The sequence below is a fragment of the Varanus komodoensis genome, unplaced genomic scaffold (assembly GCF_004798865.1).
Source record: "Varanus komodoensis strain SLA01 unplaced genomic scaffold, ASM479886v1 scaffold19, whole genome shotgun sequence".
Lineage (NCBI taxonomy): Eukaryota > Metazoa > Chordata > Lepidosauria > Squamata > Varanidae > Varanus > Varanus komodoensis.
In genome coordinates, this window is record NW_025335550.1 from 13,957,382 (window position 1) to 13,984,563 (window position 27,182).

The following is a 27,182-nucleotide window of genomic DNA, read 5'->3' on the forward strand; positions in this document are numbered from 1 at the left end:
ACCAGGTGACTCTGAGAAGCTTACAGGTATGGCATGTAAGCAAAATCCCCCCAATTGTTTTCTCATATAGTATGCAAAGCTACACGGATTCTGTACTGTATGCCTGGCAAAAGGTGTGGGAACAGTTAAATTCCTCTTCTTGCACTCATGGGCTGGATCAATACTGCATAAGCGCATCCTCATGGCTAGCATTAAGCACACTTTTTAAAACATAAACTAAACAAACTGTGTCATTTGGGACAGGGTGATCTTTTGCTGCACTTCCCCAAGAGAAACTTTTCTCTGTCTTGCTCAGAGGACAAAGAGTCATGCAGCTCAGCAGCAGGATTGCAGGATAATTTGCTTCGATGGGTGAGCTGCAAAGCACAGAATACCGTGGCACTCGCATTTGAATCTGTGAAGATCAGGAGAAAGCTTGCATTTGGGAAGATTGCCATCTGCTGAGGAAAATGGAGCACAGCATTGCCCAAGACTGAAGAGGGGCGGCATGGCTTGGAACAGAACAGGTACGACTGCAGTCTAGCAAGCCCACCTGGAGCTCCTTGGGGTTCCACCAAGATGGGCAGAGGACAGGGCTATGCAAACAAAGGCGCGCTCAGTTCCCAACAGCTTCTGCTTAGCGCAGTGAGCTAGGCAGAAGCTGAACTCTGGAGCACAACTGCGGGGGAGAAAACCTGCTCTGCCGCACAGAAGCCAGCCTAACCAAGGGGCCCAAGTTTATCATGGAAACATGGCCATAAAGGGTGGTAGGAAGTCAGAGAGTTAAAGCTGGCCTTAACGTTTCAGAAGCTAAAGCATGCTTGGACTGGGTAGGCCTCCCTTCTGCCACTGCAATTTGTATTTCTGTATCTTAAACATATGCGTACACCTACACTGTCCATCTACATTCTGGTGTTCTGCTAAGTGGATGTACATTGGGCACGGCTGAAATCCAATACCCAGTTACCTGAAAGAAAACCAGAATGATTTCAATGAGACTTATATTCAGTAGACACCTATAGGATTGCTATAGTTTTTTAAGTGGTTATATATAGGAATAGCAAAGCAAATGAGAATAGTCCATCAAAGTGCCACTAATGTGATTTTTATTAAGGGTTTTTTTTAATGCAGCATGCATACCCACATGCCTAAAGAAATGATGCTTGGACATTTTAACCATCTTTTCAGCAGTTACCCCACCCCTGATTTGTGGAATCCCCCCCCCCCCCCCAGGTTTATCAAACCCCAACTTAATTCTTTTTGGATCCAGGCAAAGCTGGTTTTTATTCTCCCAAGACTTTTAATTTCCAGTAATTTCTATTCGAATGTCGTTCTTTAGTCATTTTATTTCAGTTATAATTTTAGTTACTCTTCTTGCAATGACAATTGTTCTAGTCTCTGCTGCTTTTGTTTTATTATGCTGCTTTTGATTTTATATGGATATGTGATTTGTTTTGATTGAATGTTGCCCTGAAAATTATTAGCCATACGACAATTCATAAATCTTAGAAACAAATAAAAGCAGTTACAAAGCCATGTTAAAAGAACAAGAGTGAACTGTTATTAATTGGAAACTGGAATGTAGTCTTTTAAAAACTGCCAGGAAAACAGGGTCCATTTTAAAGATTAGGAGGGAGAGAGATCTGAAGAACATATATTCAAGTTAGAGAGCTATATCACAGCAAACTTCTCATTGACTAGTTACTTCAGAGCAAAAAGTGCTTCCTCAAATGAGAACACAAAACCACTCAAAAGCTCAAAATTTCAGAAGTAGTTATTGCATAAATCCATAAGTTCATGGAATGTCATGAATTCCAAAACCACAATCTTAATTTCAAGGGTCTATCAATTTAAAGAAGGCTAGACTGGCACAATGTATTCCCAGATGTTGGAATGCTTGCTATTACACCAAAATGAATTAGTCTATTTTCTATGAAAGAGCAAGACAAAACCCTTGCGATATGATCTGTGAATACACATTGCAGACTAATGTTTGCTTAGCTTCCAGACCAATAAACAGGAGGTAACTGAATGTACTTAAAAATCCACTTCAGACCTTCTGGTGGGAATGTAGGTGGAGCTGTCATACCAGTGCCCCGTTTCCGACATGTTTTGTGCCCTCACTCATTCAGACGGTAAAAATATCAGCTCTTCAGTGCAATCAGAAAGGTTTTTGATTTAATCTTTGAGGAAATGGAAAGGCAAGGTTGCATAGCTTTGTGCATGGCCTTTAACAGGAGGCATGTTCAGTTTCCAGGAGTAACAAGGCAAGCAGGAGTAGCATGAGACTTGGGCATATTTCAGCCCTACTGCGCAAGTCGCTCCTGGCCGTAAGAGGCCCACAGGATCTACATATTTACGAGGGGAGTTCAATGTATTCTTGGTATCGGGTTGATTTGCTATTGATGTGGGTAATTTGTTTCATTAGTTAATGACACTATCTGAGGGTATACATGCAAAATTTCAAAGAAGTGTGATCATTAGTTCCCTAGTAATCCTCAGTGAAAGACGACCATGATGACTGAGGCGACAATGTTGAAGAAAATGGAGCACCGCGCTGTGATTAAGTTCCTTACAAAACAAGGAAAAAGTCAAAAAATCATTCACAAAGAGATGGTGGCTGTTTACCAGGACTCTGCACATTCATTATCTACTGTTCAAAAGTAGTCAAGTGAATTTAAAAGGGGCAGAGAAAGCATTGAAGATGACCCTCACTCGGGCGGGCTGGTTACCGCCACTACGAAAGAAAATGTGAAAAAAATTGAGAAACTTGTATAGGAAGATGCCCGAATAAAAATCAAAATGTTAGCAGAGATGACAAACGTATCCATTGGTACCACATTTACTATTTTTCATGACCATCTTAATCTTTCAAAGGTCTGTGCAAGATGGGTGCTGCGAATGCTCATGGCGCCTCAGAAACAAGTGCGAGTTGAGTGCTGTAGGGAATTTTTAGAGCTCTGTGGTGAAGATCCATTGAGTATTTTCGACCGGATTGTTACTGGAGATGAAACCTGAGTTCATCACTGTGACCCTGAAAGTAAGCAGGAGTTCATGCAGTGGCATAAAAATGGTGCTGACCCTCCGACGAAATTCAAAGTCACTCCAGCGGCCGGAAAAATCATGGCCACAGTGTTTTGGGACTCAAAGGGAATTTTATTGATCGAGTACACGAAAAAAGGTGAAACCATAAACGCAGCATCTTACGCAACCACTCTGCATAATTTAAGAGAAACAATTAAAGAAAAATGGCAGGGAAAACTGATTGTAGGTGTGTTGCTTCTTCAAGACAACACGCCCATTCACACAGCGCAGGTTTCGAAGGCTGCTGTGCGAGACTGTGGTTTTGAAGAAATAAACCACCCACCCTATAGCCTGGACCTGGCCCCCAGTGACCACTACCTATTCCCGAATTTAAAAAAAGATCTTTGTGGAAAGTGATTTTCCGACAACGAAGAGCTCCAGGCGGCAATTAACGCACATTTTTTAGACAAGGAGGAAGGGTATTTTTTACAGGGGATTGAAACGTTAATTTCTGGATGTAATAAGTGTATTGAAGTTATGGGGGATTATAATGAAAAATTATTTTTTTTCAATGTATTATTCCTTTTTCTTCATGCTGATACCAAGAATGCATTGAACGTCCCTCGTACGTCTCCTTTAGCATGAAGGGGGCAGGACTGCACATGCCATGCCCGCTCCAGGGGATGCTGCTTGGGATGATTTATGTTGTTAAAATTGCATTTCTGTGATGATGCACATTATGATCTTAATGGATGGATGGAGAAGTAGTTACCACCAAGTTTTCAATATATGGTTGATTGCTCCCACTGACCTTGAAAATTCTGTTTTCATTTGTGTTTTCAGTTGGCATGTTCTACATGGAAGAGGATCATGGTGTGCAATTGGATGATTTTATTAGCTACTGTTTCCATGAACTTGATCTTACGACGACAGAAACACTCAAATATTCTGACATCCCACCCACAGACCAATTTCTAGAAAGGATGAATGCCCTTAGGCACTACATGGCATGAATTATGTTTTGGTTGTCATCTGATTTCATGGGGAGGTGTGTTTAGTTTGGCAAAATGCTACATGTTGAGAGAAATCCTGATCCCCCCCCTAAAAAACCCCCTACCCAACTTTAACACATCATGACCTCTGTAAGTCCTGTAAAGGGCAGTAAGGAGAAGCAGTGCAGGAAGCTCTTGTTTTCAATATGGAGGACTTTAATCTTTAAATCTGTGTTCATACTTCCTTGACAATCAAAGGACAAGCTATTTAGCCAGTTAAAGATATTATTAATCACTGATGCAGTATTTCTTCAAATACATATATTTATTTTGTTGCTTCTCTATCATAGTAAGTCAGGGTAACAGAACCCTTGGCCATAATTCACACCAAGGTATGGTTATCATTTCTGGCTGTCCAAATGCGGCTGTTACACTATTATAAACCTTGTGCTCCACTGTAATCAGCACACTAAAGCAGCAATTTTGCGCACACTTATTTGGATATAACTTCAGTTAACCAAAGAGACTTGTTTCCAAGCAAATGTATATAGATAGGATACTAGACTATTCATTTTTTAACAGCCCACTGCTAAGAAGAGTATCCTCTTAGACAGGTTTGTGGAATAAAATGCAATCAAGACAGTAACAATAGTAGCCAATAAGATTACTACTGATTTTTTGTCAGGCAGTATAACAACAAAAGCTACATTCACAGTCAAGTCCAATAAACCAGATCCTGAACACAAACTTCTTCCTCATATGGGAGTTGACTGTTGATCATTATGTTACAAGGGCAAAATGTTCTATGTCAATTTGCCACACTATTTTCCAGTCTTGATAATGCTATAAGACAGCTGCCAAACAGAACCATTATAATCCACATGTACTTGAATAACCTTCTTTCTAAAAATGTCTAATATCTTATTAACACTTCTATTAGAAGATGGTAACCAGTATCAGATATTAAAAGCAAAATATATGAATATATATTTAAGTAGCATGTTACTAAAATAACTGACATTTAAATATACAGCATAGCATTGTTGTCATGAATTTAATGCAAAATTATAACTAGGAGCAAAATTGACATAATATATTGAGTAACTGTATCCCTATACTTAACATCACAATTATTTAAACCTAGAAGTGATTTCACATAAGTTTATCAGATTTTGTCTAATAGTCTGTATTAAATATTCAAGTTTTCCACATGAAACCCTGGACATAGAAACACTAAAAAAAATTCTAATTTGCAATGAAAGTTTAAGAATACTTGTGGATGAGCATTTAAGAAACAAAAAAAATTAAAATAGTCACCAGGCAGCAAATAAAACAAAATCATTTAAAAATCACATCTGTTCGTCTGCAAGTCTCATGTTGGAACTGAAATAAAGTGTCAAACATGCAACCTGTCACATGGATCGAAAGCAAAAAGCTACATGTGCTAGAAAAATGTGATTTCCTTGGCAAGAGTGTTAACATCCCTGGAAAAGTGATGTGTAAAGTGTCCCTTTGACTTGGCACAAATTCTCTTCCTTTGAATTTATCCAGAATTAAACAAGGCAGACCTGCTCCCTTGAAATCCTGTTGCAGTAACCCTAAAATGCCAAGAGAGAGAGTGAGAAATGCTTTCTCTACTACTAATAAAAGCTGAAATTGACTAAATAGTATTTCAGAAAAAAAGTTACAGCAAGAAACAAAAGGAGGCTGTTGAACATAGCTGTCAGTCATCCATGAGTGTGAAAGCCTGTTTATTAAATATTGGAAAATTTTACCAGAATTGTCCCTTTATTCTACAACTACTGATTATAGCAGTGTGTTTCATTATCAGTCAGCATAATTATGTTTGTAAGTTATACTTGAATTGCTATGTAACAAAATAAAACTCAAGCAGCCCAACTTTCCATTTAATTTAGCAGCCCATAATTAATAACCCAAATACAAAAGGTGCCAAGGGCAAATGAAAAACTGTCACCTCAACCTATATGTATAATCATAAATATACAATATTACATGAATCCAGTAAACATTCATGATGGATAGTTTTGGTCCTTAAATTACAGAAGTTGTTTGTGCCTTCAGATATATCTACATCATACCAGTAAGGGACTAAACCTGGACCCATGCCCACAAAATGGGCATCTGTCTGCAGGTTCCATGTGAGAGATTATAACAGTAAGAGACTGATCTAGACAATAAGAATGTCTACCTCTTTTAGAGTACAAATGTATTAAAAAAGGTCTTTCTGTGATAATATGCCAAATATCCTGTATGGATGTCAATTTCCTCAACATATATTCATAACTAAGTTCAAGTGTGAAGGCACCCCCTTCAAAAAGGTAAGAGGAGTACCAAATCTACTCACCCTTGGAAGTGGAAAGATCAGTTGGTTAAATATATACAATGGAATAAATAACTAAATTGCTACTTTTATTCAAGATTTCTCTCTCTTTTTTTACTGTAACCTTGCACAATTGAAAAATAAACTGAGAAAGACTTCTTGCATATATCCTAAAAACAGTTTTAGAGGGCAACCAAAAATGCCTTTCCTTAATTTGTGTAGACTTGCATTATCAGTATATTGCACTGAATTCCACCTAACATTCATGAAATGACTTTAAGCCATTCATTGTTTTGGCTATGATATGATAAGTCAGATCTTTGGTATGTACATTGAAGCTTCAAATCCAAATACACAACTACGGCTACCAGCAGCCAAGTTTTTTTAAGTCCTAATTGAAAAAGATATTGCAGAAATTCAAGCCTTCATGAAGTGCTGAAACTGAACAGAACCATCAGTTTCATGCATAAACAATATTAGTCTTCTCATAAAAAAATAAAGTGTTTGAATTACTCTTTATTGCACCAACGTTTTTAAAATACTCTCTTTTTGTGTCAAGCATTAAATTAATTCTTTTATAAACAAAATAGAATGTCTTCTTCCAAAATGTGAAGCAGAGATATGGATGTAGACCATAGAAAAAAGAAGCACTCAAAAGGATGACAAACGTTCAAATATCACAAATGATAGAAAATATAAACGACATCTCTTTTGTTACATCATTTACATGATTTTTGTAAGCTTTCAAACATTAACTTGTAGACACTTGCATTACACATCACCCTCAAACGACATCAAGGCGTTGGAGCAGGAGTCACTTTCAGACTGTTAAGTGCTGCATGGATTCTGAAGTGTAACCTGGATTCCATGGAATATTCCTTATAATTGTTTCTGCAAAAAGTGGAAACAAATTAGTAGGACAATGACTCCCACCAGCATTTCTTTGTTGCTGTTGTTGTTCCCTTTCATTCAGAAATAACAGAAAACTAAAGAAAGAAAATTATGATGCAAACCTATGTAGAAATTATTACATCTAAACTCATGATCTATGGATGAACACGCTCAAGCAAGGCTTAAGACTGTCTGTTGAAGGCTTAAGACTCTCCAAGTCTGTCTGTTGAAATAAGGCTGGCAAACAAAAGCAACCTTCTCTCCTGTGGTCCAAACTTATGGAATTCTTCGATAGGGAGCTCCAGCCAGCTCCTCCTCCTCCTCCTTTCATACGGACTGCAAAAATGTGAAAACTTTGAAAATCTACCTTTCAGGTAGCCCTTTCTTGGGTAATCTATCGTGTTGTTTATAATGCATTTGGAAATAACTGGCACTGAGTTCAAGGGAATGCACTCAAAGGCAAGTGAGCACAGGACTGCAGCCTTAGGAGGCAATTCTAGGAAGATTTTGAAGGAAAAAAGTTCTGCACTCCAAGCATACCCTAGCCACCTAATTACCTGTGTGCTACTTTAAGTGCTGAAACTGCCACTTTAAATGTTTGTCTACGATGTGTTTTGTAAAATACTTCAATGTGTGTATTCACATTTTGTCTGAGGGCATTTTATGCAGAAAAGCAGAAAAAAGTGAAAGAAATACAAATTCTATACTACTAGCTTGCATTATTTATTTATTTATTTATTAAAACATTTCTATGCTGCCCCTTGCCGAAGGCAGAATTATTCCTGGCTGCTACCAAGAATGCGCTGTCTCTCTCTGGCTTGCTCTCATGCTGTTGTTGGGAACCCCTTTCCAAGCAGACAACACAAAACCTTAGAAGCACAGTCCTTTCATGAGCTCTACAGATTTACAGCCAGCGTAACTTAGAGTAACATCCCCTTTGATGCATGGGAGCAGCCTCCATCCATGTGAACAGCTGATTCCAAACTGGAACATGCCCCTCCTTTCCTCCTGTTCAAAAAGAACCTGACTCCACCCACAGGGAGCCTCACACTGCTTGGGGGACAGACAGTGAGAAACGGCAGACAATACTTAACTGGCCTGAAGTCTCTTGACAGAGTCCAAGAATACCCTGCGATTTCTACCCCTGCCTGTTCTATAGTGTCTCCATCCAGCTCCAAGATGATTTAGTTCTCTCACTCTAATCTAGCATGGTGACCTTGCTGTAACAGACGAGGTTATTTTCTGAAGGAAAGGCCAGTCCTAAACTTACAAAAGGCCAGTGCTTGGCCAACATCCAGAGTATGAAGGCTGACACAAGTGTAGTAAAGAGTGGAGGGAATAAGGCTAGCAGGATGAAATCCTGGTAAGAGATGGAAGTCTGGCATCACCATGGAAAGGAAGTTGGTGCTGGCTGGAGAAGCACTTTGTCTCTATGAAAGGTGTGGTAAGGAGGGCCTGCACACAAGGCACAGATCAACAGAGCAAGCAAAATAATCCCTTTGCAAGACAAGAGGCAAAGATCTATCACTGCCAGCAATTTAATCCACTTAGGAAAGAGCACCTTGCAGGATGACTGATAGACTCCAACTTGGGCTGGATCCTGGGCACCACAGAGGAACTACTTCACCTTTGAATATGAGAAGTCAGAAAAACCCTCAACTGGAAGGTAAGAAATGGAAACCACAGCCAGATAAACATGTAAGAAAGTTTTAACACTCTTTTAACTGAAGAACTTAGTGCAACCACACCGGACAGGGTTAAAATCTTCGGAATGTGAAAAGGACAGGAAAGCATCCCACTCACAGGTATAAGATCTCCTTGAGGGAATGTGAAGACTTGGGAGTACCATGCATTTCATGAAATCCTTGGGGTGACAGCAAGGTCAAGAGGAAGCACGTCCAGCTGATAGGTTTCAGTACCAATTCTGAAGCAGAGGACTCATTAGTGTGACCTTTCAGTTGTGACGTAAAAATAGGTTTCCTTCAAACTGTTCAAGACCAACCAGTCTGTCCTGGACAATATCTCAGCAAGGACAGGCGTACTGCTGGTGACGGTGGTTCGAACCATCCATGTCTCAAGACCTTCCACAAGGCATTTCTCACTCTGAGTGCTTTTATTGCATTCATGCTGGAACCTGAGTTCCTGGAGCTGTGGTACATGCCTCAGTAAAACATTGTATGGCAGTAATTCCAGGAACTAGCTACATCCTTTACTGCCCCAATAAAGATCTGTCAAGATTGGGTCTCCCAGTTGTGAAAGACAGGCCATATCAGCTTTCTATATCTATCTGCTCCCTCACAGCCTGTAGGCTCTAGGAGTCCTCGTAGAATAGTGTTCTCAGACATCTGGCTTCCCATGGCTGGCCCTGACTCAACAGCTTTCCTGTCTAGCTCAGAATTTGTGTCACAGGCTGTAAGTTATCCCAGAGCAAAGTCTCACATGGATGCTGTTCTTCACATCTGAAGACATGGTCTTCCTGTACTAAAGAAGATGTAGTGGGAAATCCGTACTGATCTTGACAACACAACAAAGGAGCAGGGTGAATTGGCTTGGGGACCAACCCTGGTTTTCCCCTCCAACATTAACATGATTGAAACCAGGCCTTGAGTTTGGGACCAGCCCAGCTATCTGTACTGGGGTTTGCAGCGTTGGTGGAATGGGAATTGAAAGCCATGATGCTATTGGTCCCATACCAATTCGGTCACCATTTTAGAGCTTTTCTTTTCTTTTTAGCCTCAAGCAGCAGCAGCTGCTAATGATTTGGAAGCGCTGGCTGTTTTTGTTAGCATTTTTGCCAAATGAAGTATGAACAACCATCCCGGTGTGGGTGGGTCTTATCTGTTCAGAGGCTCAGCTTAACTCTAATTCTGAGCTAGACCATGGGCTGATGCACTTGTGCAGGCCGTGGCAAAGTGGACCAGTCTTCAGTGTGGCTGGAAGAAGGTCTCCTCTCTCCTCTGGCACTTCTGCAGCCTCCAGGACCTTCCTCCAGAAGACAGCCATAGCTGGTGAACTTGTTTTCTCCAGGCTTGTTTGGTAAGGTGTCACTTGCGACCTCTGATCACACAGAAGAGGTACAAAGAATGTCCATCTGTCGAGGAAGCTTACTTCCACAATGGACATACTTTGGAAAAAGTTTGTCCAAGGGTGGATCACTAGATAAACAAAGAAAAGAAACTAACATAGGAAAATGAAGGGATGAAAAATGATAGACAAAAGAAAAGAGAGAAGGAAACCTTAGCAAAAATGCTTTCAGATTTGACTGAATGCAGAGAATTTTCCTAGGGGGAAAGAGAACTGCGGGAATAAGCAGGAAACTGCTAGAGACATGCACACTTGGAAAGTGGGGAAGGGCTGCTGCCAAACCTCCTCAGCTATAGAAGTTTCTCAAAATGGGGCTCCCTGATGACCTGGAGCCCATATTTGTGATGCACAGAGATCATAAAGAATTACCGTTTTATTGCAGATAGTTCGTACTTGCTTTTATTTGTTCTCTACTTGCACCCTAACAGTATTCATTCTAAGGGCAACTGAAGCATCGTTAAAGCACAAGGATCAATCCTCACCCTCTTGATGGCATTGACCATTCTGAGTACCATTTTGACAGAGTACAAATATGCACTTTTCCATTTCTTTTCTAGAAACAGGCGTGTGTCGAATTATGTGTGTAACACCCTGACCATTTTAATTCATGCAAATACTCTCAAACTCCTCCTTACTTCTTGCCATTGCATTTGAAAATAAGGTAGTACATAGAAACGGAAAGGAAATGGGACAGATGCTAAAATATTCACCCTCAACGGGAATTCACTTGTGGATGCAGAGGCTGTAAGATACCCCTGCCCCCACAATGTGGGCTTCCCTACTTATGCAAACCAATGACAAGGATACTAACTGCTAAGTGTGCTCAAGAAAAGAAGCTTGATTGTTTTGATCTGTTGAAATTGGATTGAGGAGCCATCACTTACTTTGCAGCTTCTATACATCTTATTGCTTTTTCTCTTTCATCTTGTTGTTTGTACAGAAGACCCAACTCGTACATTGTATATGGAACTAGGTAATTATCATACTTCAGCTGCTTCTCACTGAGAAATCAAGGGGACATTGTGTCATTATTCATGGGAACAAAACAGATGAATTTTTAAAAGATTATTTGATATTCCCCACCCTCACAAAATAACAGATATTTCCTTGAACCAGCAGCCCAGAACTTAGGGGAAGGACAGCATAAACAGGTGGGTCTTCACAACTTTCCTAAGACTTGCAAAGAAGTGGCCCAGCAAACACCCAGTGGAAGCTGATTCCAGAGGTGTGGGGCTGCCACTAAGAAGGCCCTCCTCCTTGTATTCCCCAGCCTAGCTTCCTTTGGTGGCAAGCAAGCTAGAAGGGCCTCTGCCAATTATCACAGAATGCAAGCATGCCATCCTTCAAGTGACCTGGGCTCAAATTATTCAAGGCTTTAAAGGCTGAAACCAGCACTTCAAATTGCCAAACACACTGGCAACCAATGCGCTTGGGACAGTAGTAGTGCCACATCAGCTGACCACCCATCAATAAATATCTGGGTTGCTGCATTATGCAGCAACTGATGCTTCCAAGCCACCTTTAAAGGCAGCCCTCCATGTACAGCATGAAAGACCAAAGCAAGATCATCCCATCTCCACACGGGGTTGAGCCAGCTTAGGTTGGTGGTAAGTACTGCTGGTCATTGCCACCACCTGAGCTCCCCCAGACAGCACCAAGTTCAAGGACACTCCCAAATGGCATACTTGGTCTTTCAGGGGAAGTGCAAGTTAACACAGGGATCCCCACACCTTTGCTTCATCACACACACATGCAAGTGAAGTGTTCCTTATTCTAGTTTGCCCCGTGCCAAGGAATACATGAACCACTTGGTTTGTCATGCTGCAATTAAAGCTTAGTAGAGAAGGAACACTGGCAGCTATAAGCAGCCCTGCCCCTGCTGCTCCCAAAATGCCTTGCCACATGATAAACCAGAAGTTAAATTATTATTCAGATAAACAGAGAAGTTGAGGAAGTGTGTCAGAAACCTCTGATTTCCTTTTACTGAACTTCTCATTGATGAACACTGAAAAAGAATTTGCATCCACTGGCTCTACCCAGTTGTAGCTGGGTTGGATCATATAGCTTATTTAGCGTATTTCTATCTCATCTTTTTTCCTCTTGCAAAGAACCAAAGGTAGCTGACATGATCTCCCTTCTCTCCTTTTAATCCCTGACAACAACATCCCTGTGGAGTAGGTTAGCCTGAGAGTGAGTGACCTGCCTAAAGTTACCCAGTGAACTCCATGACGAAGTGAGGACTAGAACCCAGATCTCTCAAGTCCTAGTCCAATGTTTTAACAACTTCATCCCACTAGCTTTTCTAGCTCTTGATACACTATATTGACAATGTGGCATAAGAACCAATGACTCTAGATTTAGGTGGAAAAGCTATGGGGAGGGAGCATTCTTGATTATTTTCTTATGTCACAGAACACCACTATATCCTCAAATTCTAATCCCTGTCTTACCTTTGAATTACTTGATTAAAGCAGAGTTCTGCTTGCAAGAGTCTTCCTAAATGTTTCAAACAGAGGCCTTTTAGCAGTTGTAGTAGACAGATGTCATCCATATAGTATTCATTGTGATCTTAAAAATAAAACAGCACCAAGTTTCAAATTACAAACACAATAATGATGGATGCAATTGCATATGCGGTGCCTGTATTACCTGTAAGAGTTGTGAAAAACCACTAGTGGACACAGCAAGCTTTCAGGCACAAACATATTCAGTTATTTATAGCTTCTTATCAAAAGCAACTGAATAAATAAAATGCTTTTCCAGTAATAAATATATTAATGTTCCATATTCTGTGGTACAACTCACCCCTTTTAAGTTCTTCAAATGTGAGTATTTTAAAAAGGGCTATTATGAAAAAACAGTACCTCAAGATATACAAACATAGGCATGCATAATGCAAGACACATTATGGAAATAGGCCTCCTGATGGTTATGCTAAAATTATATGTTAAATAGGCACTGCACTGATTGATGGAATCTTGAAATAGGTAGCCGTTTAAAGCTAGGGGTGCCTGGGGGAATGTTTTTTGCCTTCTTGCATTTGCTACCATTTTCTTCAGCTTCGACAGAAATAAAGACAAAGGCTGAACATGCACCAACAGATTGGGAGATCAAACACCTGTTGTACTTCGAAGCCGTCTGCCAAACAAGCCAGTGACACTGTAAGCCCTTGCATATAGGGGACCATTTATGGTGGTGTTTCCTCCCACCCTCCAGCCAGCAGCTGTTTGTAACCTACAGAAACAGAATTCTACACACAGTTTCCACAGTTACTGCAAGACCATCCTCAATGGTTAGGACAGATTCTTCCAGAATATACAAAACAGCTGCCTTTATTCATGCTCGAAACTCAGCTTCACCATTGCACACCCTCCCTTACATGTTGTCACCCAAAGGAGAAAGGTGTTTAGTGTGTGGGTTTTAGTCAATGTGAGTTTCTCTGAGCAAGGTTTGGATTGGAAAGGTACGGAAAAAATAGCTTGCTATTTATCACTGCAGCTAATGCAGTTTGGATGAAAGCCAATATAGAATGAAAGAGCAAATGTAGAAGGCCATTCATGTCTTTCTTCACAGAATCTAGTCAGGTGCTTCAAAACAATTTATTCATAAAATTCCTCCATAATGTTCATGTCACTGATTAAAATATTACTTGTATTACTCACTGGTTTCATTTTTTAAAGCAGTTTCTTCTTTTTCAATTGTTACTAATAAATTCTCAGTGAGGTCAGTTCTCTTTCCAACAATGGAAATGCCATTCCAGACATACATCATTTCCTGATAAAAACAAGAAACTCATGAGTATCTATAGTACACTATAAATAAGTAAGCAAGCAAAGTAAGTCGGCCAGCCATCAATGCGTTTGTTCTTCTGAACAATCCTAGTAGCGGTTTATGTTTCACATTTGTTCCTTTCCAATTTGGTGAAAAAACTAATATTCTGAGGTTATATTTTAATACTTTGTAAGAAACAGTTGTTGATGAATACCATTACCTTTTATTAATTTGATTATGGTAAAGTACAGGTAAGAGGCCATAATGCTTAATGTTTGTATGAGAAAAACGTTCAAATTTCTAACCATGCATTAAGCCCTCTACCCATTGGTTGCTGGAATAAAATGGTATTCCATCAGACATATTTCTGATGTTTTCTTTGTAGTGTGAACCTATACAGAACTTTTAAAAATTATTTTTTCCTTTGTAAAGTTCTTCCTGCAACATTACTGGTCTTGGCTCACAAATGAACCATGATCTGAAACTCAAGCAAGGGAGCTTTCATATAGTACATGGTCCAAGAAGGCTGTACATGCCTAAATCTATTTTGCTCAATATTACATGAAGCTTCTTTACAAGGTGCCTTCATTAAAAGTGAAAGGGCAGGACAGAATAAAAAAGCTAAAACTGCTTTAACAAAACCCAGTGGAAATGTAATAATGCTGTGTGTTATTCACAGGAATACATTCACAACAAACACATTTTGTGCTCACAATGGCAGTCTAAGAAGACTGAGACTGCTAGGCATGGCTATGGGCCGGGCTCCTGTCACATACTAATTTTCCCAAAACAGCTCCACGCATGCACACAGAGCCCACATGTGTGATGCACAGAGACCACAAAGAATAAGAAACACGTTTTTACTCTGTTACTGAAAATACGATAGAAGTCAGGCGGCTGTAAATACCAGAGCAGGGACTATTAGCTTCACTGGCTGAGAGCCTCCATAGCGTCGTGCCTTCCTCACGGCAAACTTTTCTGTTGGGATAGATTTCCCTGCAATTCTCTGCTTTAGGCCTTCCACTTGCCTATAAGATGAAAAACAGTGGAGTTATAGAACACCTGGGCAACAGGTCTCATCCCATATCCACCTGCCCTAAGGTTATCACAGGCGGTCTCTTACAGGTGCTCATACCACATGAATGACTAAAAGGCTTTTCAGCAGTAGCAACCTGTCTGCACAAGGCCTTCCCCAGAAAGGCTCAGCAGGTGGCTTACAGACACTCTGGCACCTGATAAAGAACTAAATGGGCCTCCACAGAGAGGGCATTCTAGAGGAAGGGCACTGCCCTTTCACACTTCCACCAAGAATGCTTCACGTTGACAGAATTAGGAGGAGAACTTCTACAGGAACTCCTGCAGTCCTTTACACAACCTGCTTCCAAGCTTTATAGATTATAACTAGCCCTCTGGATGACACCCAGCCAATCAATCAAAACTAAGATCTCTACTAGTTTCTTAGCTTCTCCTAAATCACAAGTGACAAGTCTTTCTGGGGCTGGGGGGAAGAAAATGAAGATTCAGAAATCACCCCTCCTGTAGAAGGTCTCCAGCCAGATTTCATATCCAGACAGGCCTACTGTGATTCCTAGTCTACTAACTTCCTAAGACTTAAAGCTTGCTCAAGAAAATCGCAACACTGCACATTTAGAGCATATTCAACCATATAGTAGTAATACAACTCACTAACACATTCACATGCCCGGATAACCAAGGTATGTCACTGGCTTGAGGAACAGGTATTTGGTGACCCTGGAAACAAACATTCTCCTGGAAATGACATGTCAGATCTGAACCTAGCATTCTGTTTTACGTAGAAGTAATTTCTCCGTAAAGAATCTCTACTTTGGAGTATGAATCAATGGGAGTCGCAGAAGAAATTCTAGTAAATCGCAGAGGAGGGACAATCCCCACAATTCACAAGGCATTATGCAAAATCATATGTCTAAATTGACTCCAATGAGCAGGTTTATGGCAATGATACAAGGAAGCTGATAATGAAACCTGTGCTCCAGATAAAGCAAAAGGAAATTAATTTAATAGCTATTTAGTCTAGTTTCAAGTAGACAATTAACAAAAAATATACCTAAACAAAGATACAATGTCTTCTCCTGTTTTTTTCACGTCAGCCTCTGGAAGCATACATAAAATGGCAGCTTTCTGGAACACATATATTGCCTGTACAAAATAAAATTAAAAAATTCAAACCATCTATCATTTCTTGCAACACAATTGTTTATGTGCCAAGTGAGCCACATAACCAATTTTCTAAGAGAACATCTAGTATTTCAGGGCTTACAAATTATTTCAGTTTAATTTCATTTATTTTCCCCCATAACTTTGGTGTTGTTTGATCTGAGTCACATTACTTCTTGAGCATGTTTTTAACTAGTGCTGTAAGACCATGCTAAGAGCTACCTTTGTAAAATTATCTAGTTAAGTGAAATACCCAAATATGACTCATATTCTGTGGATATTCTGTTCCACAAGCATAAGAACATAAGAAAAGCCATGCTGGATCAGACCAAAGGTCCATCTAGTCCAGCATTCCATACACACTGTGGAAAACCAGCTGCCCACAGGGTCCCGCAAGCAGGGTGGGTGCAAGTCCTCCTATCTATGCACTGAGACTCCCCAGCTGCGCCTGTCTAGCTGACCCTGCACATGAAACTATTAGCATTTTGGAGAAAGCCACCTTGGAGGTCTGAAGTTCAACCTTCTACCTAGTAACTTTATAGTCAAAGCTATGGTTTTCCCAATTGCAATGAATGGCTGTGAAAGCTGGACCATAAGGAAGGCTGAGCGCCGAAGAATTGAGGCCTTTGAATTGTGGTGCTAGAGAAGACTCCTGCAAGCCCCTTGGGCTGCAAGGAGATCAAACCAGTCAGTTCTAGAGGAGATCAACCCTGACTGCTCTTTAGAAGGCCAGATCCTGAAGATGAAACTCAAATACTTTGGTCACCTAATGAGAAGGAAGGACTCCCTGGAGAAGAGCCTAATGCTGGGAACGATTGACGGCAAAAGAAGGGGACGGCAGAGGATGAGGTGGTGAGATGGAGTCACTGGGGCAGTGGGTGTGAGCTTGGGTGGATTCTGAGGGATGGTGGCAACAGGAGAGCATGGAGAAATGTTGTCCATGGGGTTGTGATGGGTCAGGCAACTAACACAACAACAACCTAGTAACCTAACTTTGGTTACTAAGACCTCGCAACTACATTTCCCCATGTCACTGGTATTAACACAGGCCATGACCACTGACTGCACCTCTCACCTATCTACAAGGCTATCTAGATGGTATATGATATCTGCAACTTTCACGCCAGGCAGGCAATTCACCATGTGGTCCATACGTCCATTGCAAACCCAGCTTTCTGTGTTCCTAATAACTGAATCTCCCACTGCCAGAAGCTCCCCAGTCATCACCGCCTGGAGGGGTATCCTCTGTGGAGGAGGATACATGCTCACTTCTCAAGGAATAGGCCCCTTCTAAGGAATCACTTCCCTCGTCTTCTGAATGACACCCTCCTTCCCTGAGACCCCCTTTCTCTGTCACCCAGTAGTTGGGACCCTGCTAGTTGGTCCCTGGGGGTCCTGTCAACCAGCCTGTCTCTCTCTCTGTTTCTCCAGGTCACAAATATGCTCCCTGAGAGCCAGGAGCTCATTAAAGCAAGCACACACCCACGATACCTGTCCGGTTCACAGACAGTCATACACGTGGCACTCAGTGAAATACACTGGATAGGCCCCGCTCCTCTGCTGACTTTCTACTTTCATAATTGGTTTAATCAGTGTAAGTAGTTTATTCACCTGAAAAGCTATGGGGATTTGGGGTTCTACCAAGTTCCTTTATTTATCCTACTGGAAGGAGCAGTGGGTTTATTTTTATCTTTCTGCGGTTCTATGCACCTTATCATCCTGAGTAGCGAGGGGAGCAGAGTCCTGTGAGCTGGCCTCCTCACTCTGTTGCTCAACTCACTTGTGGGCTGGGATGCTTTATCACAGACCAGAGATGCTTTATCAATGAGGCTCCTCATAAGCCTTCCTTCTTCTATAACTCCAGGAGGGCTGGCCCAACTCCTGCTGCAACCAATGTGACTGGAGGGCCGTGTTTGAAAATGCCTCCTGGTCTGACATAGATTGCTGTTGCTGGGAATGAATGAGTGCTAAAGAATGCAAACTGTTGGTCAGTTTTCCTGTCTGGGAATGGAGATGACCCATTCACTGGAGATCGTAACAAGAATGGGTGGCAATCAACAGGCAAAGGCAGGTGATCACTGGAGAGGTGCTCATGTTGTATGGAATGTAGCTGTAATAAGAAGCTATTTGTTAGAATGTATAGCAGATGGAATTTGTAGTGGTGGTTATGGGTGTTCACAGACCTGTGTAAGATCCTTGTTAAAATTCAAATAATTGTCAGCTTCAGTACAACTTGTTGTAAATGACTTTGATTTAACTGGAATATTAACTTCAGTTTATTTTGATCTTACAGTAGGACAACATCCAAGATAAAGATAAGAGTATTCTGCTTTTTTCAATCCAGCATTACAGGAACTAGCTTACTTACAAAGATTTAACTCATAGAGGAGTAAGCACTATTACTGCAAATGCTGGAAATCACAAGCAGACTATAGAAAACCTGTTTAACATGCCACTCCTCTAGGGATTTCCACATAATATCACAGGTTAGGATATTCTGGATGTGATACAAGCAAAGTCCAAGCATGTTTCCAGTTGTAGCTGTCATCATGAAATGCACACAGCCCCTGCACAAAGTACCACCTGGGCTGAGAAAGGCACCGGTGGGTACAGGATGGAAATAACCGAACCATTCTTGCTTACAAAGGCTCAAGTGCTTTATGTCTTGCAGATCTCAAGCAAAACTTCTATCCAAATGACTTCAGTTCTCTTTCGTGATGTGTAAGTACGAATATGTAGAGACCTCTGGAAGGCCTTTCCTATTGATACAAGCCACACCACAAGTGAAATGCTGAAAAACTCCGTATTGTTCATGTCAGTCCAAATCCACCCAACATATCTATGCCAGACATATCAATTCCTGCTAGCAGGAATTTCTCCACATGTAGTTAGAGCAACACTTGTAGTGTGGAACTTCTGAGGATTATGTTGCCTGAAATGCTGCAATGCAGGAAATATATAATTTAAAATCTGTTCTTGGCATGTCTTCAGCAAAAGTATGTACAAGTGGAAGTAGGGGACACCGGACCTTTTCAAGTATAGCACCAAGAACTATGGAATGTCTTGTCCTCAGAGGATGCAATCCGCATTCTGGCTGGGTACTGCTGGGAACCTTCAGACTTTTTTTTTGTCTAAACATGGATAGAATTCCCACCTAAATAATGTAAAAGCATTGACTAGTATGGTAGTAATAGACACAACTCACTCAATTCCTTGCTTAATATTCCTGAAACACTGTTGTGAACTATGTAAGAATTGTCTTCCTTGGTACAAGGCTATCTTTTTGTTAAGGTATAAGAGGCAGCAGGAGTTAGGCAAGAGAGGTTAAGATGACAGGATAGCTCACTGAATAAAGGGCTGGACTGGAATTTCTGACAAGGCAGGTTTTGGGAGAAACTTCTATCCTTTAGAAACCTCTATCCAACAGTCTTTACATAAATTCCACTTTGTTTCCCAATAGTCTCTAAGAGTCAAACTGTTTCACATTCTGGGGAACGGGATTCTAAACACCCAGCTGAGATGGGTGGCGGTGGATATAACATCATTAGTCCAATTCATAGAATCAGAGAACAATGGAGTTGGAAGGGGCCATGAAGGCCATCGAGTCCAACCCCCTGCTGTTGCAGGACACCAGCTTACAGCAGCCCACTCAGATGGCTGTCCAGTTTTTTCCTTTTTTTTCTTTCTATGTCAAAAGCTTTGCTAAAGTCTAGGTAGATTATATCCACAGTGTTCCCATTGTCCATTTTGGAGGTTCCCCAGTCAAAAAATGAGATTAAATTGGTCTAACAGGATTTATTTTTGATAAACCCATGCTGGCTTCTATTAATCACTGCATTTTCTTCAAGATGCTTGCAGATGGATTTTTTAAATAATTTGCTCCAGATTTTTTCCAGGGATTGATGTCAGGAATTGTTCATAGTTGTGCTTCGAGAATCTTCTTTTTCAAGATTTCCCATCCCTCTTGAACACCTTTCTCCTTAAGGGTGTGTGCCATGGCACTTTGCTAATCACTTTTCTGAGTTCATTAAGGTTGCCTTTCTTGAAGTCCAGGATGCTTGTTTGGCTCCAGTTACCCTTTGTCTCCTTTATAATCGAGAATTCAAGTATTGCATGGTCACCAGAATTCCCATCGTTGTTATTTTGTCCACCAGGCCATCCCTGTTAGTATTAAATCAGGGATAGCCGATCCTCTGGTACCTTCCTCTACTTTCTAATGGAAAAAGTTGTTGGCAACATATGTCAGGAATCTCTCGGAGGGGCCATGCTTGGCAGAATTTGTCTCCAAGCATATATCAGGGAAATTAAAGTCCCCCTTGATGACTACATCATTCTTCTAGGAAATGCCAGCAAGTTGCTTTTTGAAGGTTGCATCCTTTCCTCTTTTTGACTGGGTAGACAATAATATATGTCAATAACTATGTTTTTCTTATTTTTTGCTCCCTTTAAATTTAGCCAAATGCTTTCAATGGGGCTACTAACTTCTCTTCTTGTATTTTTGTGCAGATATATGTGTCTCTTACATATAGTGCAACTCCACCTCCCTTTTTGTCCTTTCTATTTTTCTTGAACAGGTTATATCCATCAACTGTAGAGTTCCAGTCATGTAAGTCTTCCCATCAAGTTTCTGTTATTCCTATAAGATCATAATTGCCCTCATGTACTATCAGCTCAAGTTCATGTTGTTTGTTTCCCATAGTCTGGGCATTTGTGTAGAGACATCGAAGTTCATTCTTGCTGTGCCCTGGTTTTCGTTCTACATTTTTGGGAGATGGGTGTTGGGCCCTGCTTGAGGGTTTTTCTCTGTTGAAATATGCAAGTCTTTGCCAGATGATGGTATGCCATGATGCACATCTTCCTCCCCTATAGGTTTTAGTTTAAAGCTCTCCTGATGAAGTTTTTCATGTAGTGGCCAAACATCTGCTCCCCCTTCTTTGTGAGCTGCAGCCCATCATTTGCCAATATCCCATCTTCCAGGCACCTCAGCTTGTGGTCCCAGAATCCAAATCTCTCTTTATGGCACTACCATTGTAGCCAGTCATTCACTTGAAGGATTTTTCTTTCCTTAACAGTTCCTCTTCCATGTACTGGTAAAATTGCGGAGAAAACTATTGGGCCCCCAGTGTTTTTTATTTTCACACGTCTCTTCCTCAAGGAACGCGAAGCGGTTTGAGAGTTCCACTGCTTCCACAGGTGCAGAGTGTTTTCTAGGTCTTCTGCATATAACTGTCATCCTGTTCCACTGAGTTTCCTCATTTTCCCTTCCCTCAGGGTTGCCTTCTGCCACCTCAGCTTGCTGTTGTTCTTCTTCCTTCTGGACCACACTTTCTTTGCTGCAGCTCCTCCACTCTGTCTAGAAACTCTTCGTTCTCTTGTATTGTCGCTGCTCCTGTGCTCTCACCTTTAATAGTGTGCAGCAGTTGCAGTTGTTGCAGGCTGCCACTGTGGCGTCACCTCAGTGCACTGCTCGTGCTGCCATGTACAGTGGGGTGATTAAGGTAAAATAAGGGAGAGAAACAAAAGCGGGGGGGGGGCATGCTAGGGACCCAGACCCTCTCAAGAACCAGAATGGCCTCAGGTTAAGAGAGTGGACCAATTAAGAGACTTCAGATTGATTGATTGATTTCGACACTGTCACAGCTGAAGCTCTTTGGGAAGTTTACACAGATGTTCCTAGTTACTTACCCATAAGCAGTATGATACACCTGGAAGGCTGAGTCAACTTTGTTTGGTTAGGGGTATTCAGTTTAGAATCAACCGGCTATCCTTAAGCTGCATTTTCCTAATGCTCAGTATTCTAATTTGGTTATTGTCTTTTGTTACTGACTTCTACCAGACTCTTCTTTGGTATTACAAAGCCAACCTAACAGTCTAGCACTAACATTATAAAGACTCTACTTAGAATGCTTTTGTCCTGATCTACATGAAAGGAAGGAGAGTAGACAAGTACACTTGCTGCAGCTCACCTGGTGCCTAAGTCACCTATTACACAGGACAATGCCAAGCTGAACTCATAGCAGAGAAGACTACAATAGTTCCTAGAGCATCCGACTATTTCCATTTTACCACGCTATGGGAGTAGGCAGAACTCACCAGAGTCCTATATTTGGAAAGCTACCATCAAGTGTAACTATGAAATGGCTATCACCACTTCATAGAAATATCCAATCACCAATTTACCTTTGACCACCTGCTTTCTCTGCAAAGCAGATCTGCATACCGATATGCCTGAAGCCAGTTCTGTTGGAAGGAGTAGCACCACATCAGCTCCCAGTAGCAGAGGTGATGGATCTGCTTCCATTCTTGCTGAGCAGCGATGCATTCCTGAAACGTTGCCTGAGCCTAAAATTCAAAATTGCATTACAGAAGTTACATGGGCATTGCATTTCTCATTCCATTTATGGACTTTGATAAAAGTTGTAGTTTTATACTAGTTACCAAACTCCTCATGTTTATGACTAGAAAGACTAGAAATATTAAGACTTCAATAGCTGCTCTCCCCTCACCCTGGTTTTGTAAGCAGCTGTAGAATCTCTCTTTTTTTTGGGGGGGGGGGGAGTGAAGAACGAGGAAAATACTCTAAAATAAAGACCCATCCAAAACTAAAACAAAAAAACCCGAAACATCTTTGATGAATTAACAGTCAAGTTAGATGTAACAGGCTATTAGTTTCAATGCCAACACAATTATAAAAAAGGGTTCAGAGGCTGACTCAGTTTTATTGTAAAAGTCCATTACCTTTTCAAAATTTCCTTTCAGTATGTCTATTCTGGCATCATAGAACAGAATGATGGCACCCTTGATAAAAAAAGAAAGTTATAATTAAAAATTTGCAATCACAACTGCCACAAACTTTATACAGGGTTGAAAACAATTGCTACCTTTGGAAACTTCTGAAGGTAAGGCTGAAGAAGGGCATCTGCTTCAAAGAGGTCAGCTTCCCCTGTTCCTGTAAAGGCAACAAAATCTTTTATCAGTATCAGTAGGGTATGGAAGTCAGTACTTATTGAATGGTGCATAACAGTCCATGCTTATAAACTACAGCTTCATTAGAAAATGGGATTATTTCAAATATGAGAGGAAAATATTTTACTCTGCTGTCAACAAACTGCAGAGAAAGTGAACACTCTAGAAATAGAGCAAAATGCACAAAATAACTCTGGTACTGAAATTACCAAATCAGAACTAAAATATAAAAAATCCAAACTTTTCAGGATTAAATGTGCTTTCTAACACTTAACATATTTTTCTTCAGATGGCTGGTACAGACAGACTCCTACCAAAATGTTGCTAACAAATCAACAAAGAGACTCACTGGAGCAGATTTCTCCTTCCCTTGCTAAAATTGCTGCCAAGCAGCTGTAAACCGTCCTGAGGCTTTTTGCAAATAGGACGGCATATAAATATTTTAAATAAATAAATAGATAAATAAACCCAGTTAATCCAGGAATTCAAACCCACTTCAAACTATGAACATAGCGGGCATCACGGCTGAATATACAGTGCAGTAAAACAAAGTAGAATACCTCATTCAAATGTTATATGCGTGATGAGATTACAATATACAGAATTTCCTTTTTTTCTATTTTTATTTTGATACCAGTAGAGTTTGAAAAGAAAGGAGAAAAAAGAAAAATAATAAAGAAAATGTAGTGGGGAAATACTGAGGGATCCCAAGCAAATAATACACAGAACTTCATGTACAAAAACAAAACAAAACAAAACAAAACAAAACAAAACACTGATCTGTGAACATTATCCTTTCTACTCAGTCACTTTTTTAAACAAAGTTAAAATTCACTGAAATTTCTACTAATTTGCAGTTCTTCAACTTATTCTCTATTCATCTTGACTCAACTTCCTAAAACAACAAAGCCTTAATACAAATATTATAATAATAAAATAATAATAATACAAATATCTCCAACGCTTTCCCCCCAAACTTCCATTCCCTTTACATTTATCATTAATTTATTTGGCTGATTATCTCAATATACAGGATCTCCATGTGGTTCACCCAAGGCTTAGCTTCAGCTCTTACCGAGGATTAATGAAACGTAAGTGTGGTATAGCAGCAAGGTGAAGGTACACAGTATGGCCCGCAGACTGGCACCAGAAGCTCCTTCCCGTAACTGCTGGAGACCCAGCTCCTGTCAGTGGCCACAAAATGGTACAGGAGAAGATGCAATGTTACCATTTATATTGTTGCTACTGATCACACATTGTAATGAAAGGGATACATGAGGAAAAGTAGGAGCCTTAATGTGACCTTCAAAGCAGAGTGGCAGTTTTGGCAGCCACTGTGTCTGAAGATGTATTTAACTACATCTGCCCTACATTGAGTTGGACCCAACGTAAGCCTGCTCAGGGTTGAAGGGCTCTTTCCACCCATGGGCTGCTTCTGGTTCAGGGAGGCAAACTCTATGGATTCCTTCTCATTCTGAAGTCCCAATGTTCCGGCTGACAAAATCTGCTCTGGAAGGCTGAAGAACCCTCTGGAACAGCAAGGAAGGTACGCTGGGCCACGGGAGAACCTTGAGCTACTAGGCTGATCCCACGGCCACTGGTTTCTGAGTGGAGTGCTGTTCAGGGGCTGCTCCCCCTGACAGATTAACTCCATTGGTTTGGCCTCATTCATTCTCCTATTTGCTTACTCTCCATCCTCATGCAGAGTGCCTGCATACTTCCCCTTCCTGAGAGAGACGGGACTGGACATCTCTAGAGAAGGGACAGCTGTATACTGTCCATGCTTCCTATTCCATTTTAGTGCATACCAAACAGAACTAACAGTGTTTTGTCAGGACTAAAATAATGAACAGCAACAATAATTAATGGCACATGTCATAAAAAGCTAAAAATGTTAAATACTGTGTGGGTTAGAGAATGTCTTAGTGAAGCAACTAAGCTTAAACAAGATGGAACTTGTTGCACATGATAAGAAAGTCTGATTTGGGATTCGGTCCATTCTGGAACAGGTTGGAACCTCTTGAAGAATTAGGTTCACTGGTTTGGAGTGCCCCTTGATCCTCTGGATCAGGATCTTTGGGTGGTTGTGGTGGCAAGGAGTCTGTCTGCACCGTTCTGCTTGGTGCACCAGCTGTGACCCTGTGTCAGTCTGACTTGGCAACAGGCACCATGCTGTGGTTTCGTCACTTCAAGCTTCAACTGGTGTACAGTGTGACGCCTAAGACTTGTCCTTGTTTGACAACTGCTTTAGGGGCTCAATTCAAGGTGCTGCTTTTAACTTTTAAAGTCCTAAATGGTTGTGCACCCAGCTACATTAGGACCATCTGTCTCATTATAAGCCTGCCTGGTTATTAAGATCTGTATGCAAGGTCTTCCTGAGAGCATTGTTACCCATAGAGGCCTCTTGGTTGGGCACATGGGAAATGGCTTTCTCCTGTATTGCTATCAAAATGTGGCACATATTCTCCGAGGAACTAGGATTTGCCCCCAACCTCTTGGCTTTTAAAAGAGACGTGAAGACACATCTCTTCAATTTTGCCTTTTAAATTATGTCAGATTTTATTTTTTCAAATGGCTGGGCACTGCTTTGATGAGTTTTAGCAAATGAGGGAAAAGATACATGTACACAGAGCTACATGTATATACACAGAGTTTTAATACTGAAAATTAATTCAAAGCTTACAAACAGTCAGTTGCCTACTCCCATATTTTTCTAATCCAAGACATCAGAGCAGTTCAGCCAATAATAGCTAGTGCCTGTCCAGGTACACTGACCTGTCAGTTTGCACATTTTGTGGGAACTATTAATGCTAGAAACAACATTGAATACCCTATTTCCTGAAAACCCAATAAATTCTAGAAGCCGGAGGATTCTTCCTGGCAAAAGGGACAGCATCTGCAACATACAAGTAACAAGAATTCCATCAATTGTATATACTACTAAAATATTTCAAAGAAAACAGACAACATCTTAAAATCCTAAAAACATTTCAACATAACATTTAGATCACCTTGAAATATTGTAAGGGTACATTGTATCAGAAGCGAGGACAGAAATCCCCAAATTTTAATTATTATTTTAAATAAAAATTAAAAATTTGAAATGTTAATTTAAAAAATTACAGCATTTTGAACCTTACCAAATGCATTGAAAGCTAAATTATATTTAAAAGTTAAAGACTCATACCAAATTGAATGCTCCTATTCCTAGTTGCACACCCCCTTCAAACTGGTAGTAGGTTTCATTCTTGCTTTTGCTATCCTGGGTCATCTGGAGAACTTGATGACATTCTCTTTTGAGTAAAAAAAGTTTTCATGTTAAATGGGATGACAGGAATTGCAATCAATACAATATACAATACTATGAAATTAACAGAAATGAACCTGCATCAGTATAAATTGACTCCACTTATTAGCTCCTCAGACACCTTCTGCCTCATCTACATGTAGACTCTTGAGAAATGGTTTTGCTTAGATTTTCTATAATAATAACATAGTGACTTCAGCATTGAACAGAGTAACAAGAAAAACACAGGTACCTATCCCAAGGAGCATCATAAATTCAACCATCATATATTCAACAGACAAGCAATACAAATACAGTAACTGAGGTTGAGGTCAGGGTTGAAGGAGCTCTTGGGAGCTTGATGTGTATATGCTCTGATTTCCTTTCCATCACTTCCCTACTACCTTTGCAATGGCAGATAATTTTCTAGAATATACAAACAATGACAACGCCTAAATGACACAGGAACATACTTGTATATTTGGTAACTTGTCCTGATTTTGAGGCCACCCTTGATGAAGTTGATCATGTTTTCATCCTAGGAAAAACCATCAAGACGATATATTTAAAAACTGTAGTTGTGTAAAACATACAGACTTTTAATTTGATCTGAGTGCCTGTGAAACACAAACACTGGAAATAGCTTAAGCAT

General features: G+C 40.5%; 1 protein-coding gene across 1 annotated transcript in view; it reads right to left on the reverse strand.

Annotated features, from left to right (window-relative positions):
• Positions 1-4,190: 4,190 nt before the first annotated feature.
• Positions 4,191-27,182, reverse strand: part of TTC39B (tetratricopeptide repeat domain 39B) — an 83,577-nt gene continuing 60,585 nt past the window's right edge. Inside the window, exons 7-19 of the mRNA XM_044427623.1 lie at positions 27,004-27,068; positions 26,432-26,537; positions 26,075-26,140; positions 24,320-24,428; positions 23,160-23,227; positions 23,017-23,076; positions 22,459-22,620; positions 16,169-16,260; positions 14,990-15,110; positions 13,974-14,085; positions 12,762-12,879; positions 11,196-11,312; positions 4,191-7,227 (exon numbers count right to left, since the gene is read on the reverse strand). Coding sequence (XP_044283558.1) covers positions 7,131-7,227; positions 11,196-11,312; positions 12,762-12,879; positions 13,974-14,085; positions 14,990-15,110; positions 16,169-16,260; positions 22,459-22,620; positions 23,017-23,076; positions 23,160-23,227; positions 24,320-24,428; positions 26,075-26,140; positions 26,432-26,537; positions 27,004-27,068 — 1,293 coding nt within the window. The 3' untranslated portion in view covers positions 4,191-7,130. The remainder of the gene's footprint in view (positions 7,228-11,195; positions 11,313-12,761; positions 12,880-13,973; positions 14,086-14,989; positions 15,111-16,168; positions 16,261-22,458; positions 22,621-23,016; positions 23,077-23,159; positions 23,228-24,319; positions 24,429-26,074; positions 26,141-26,431; positions 26,538-27,003; positions 27,069-27,182) is intronic.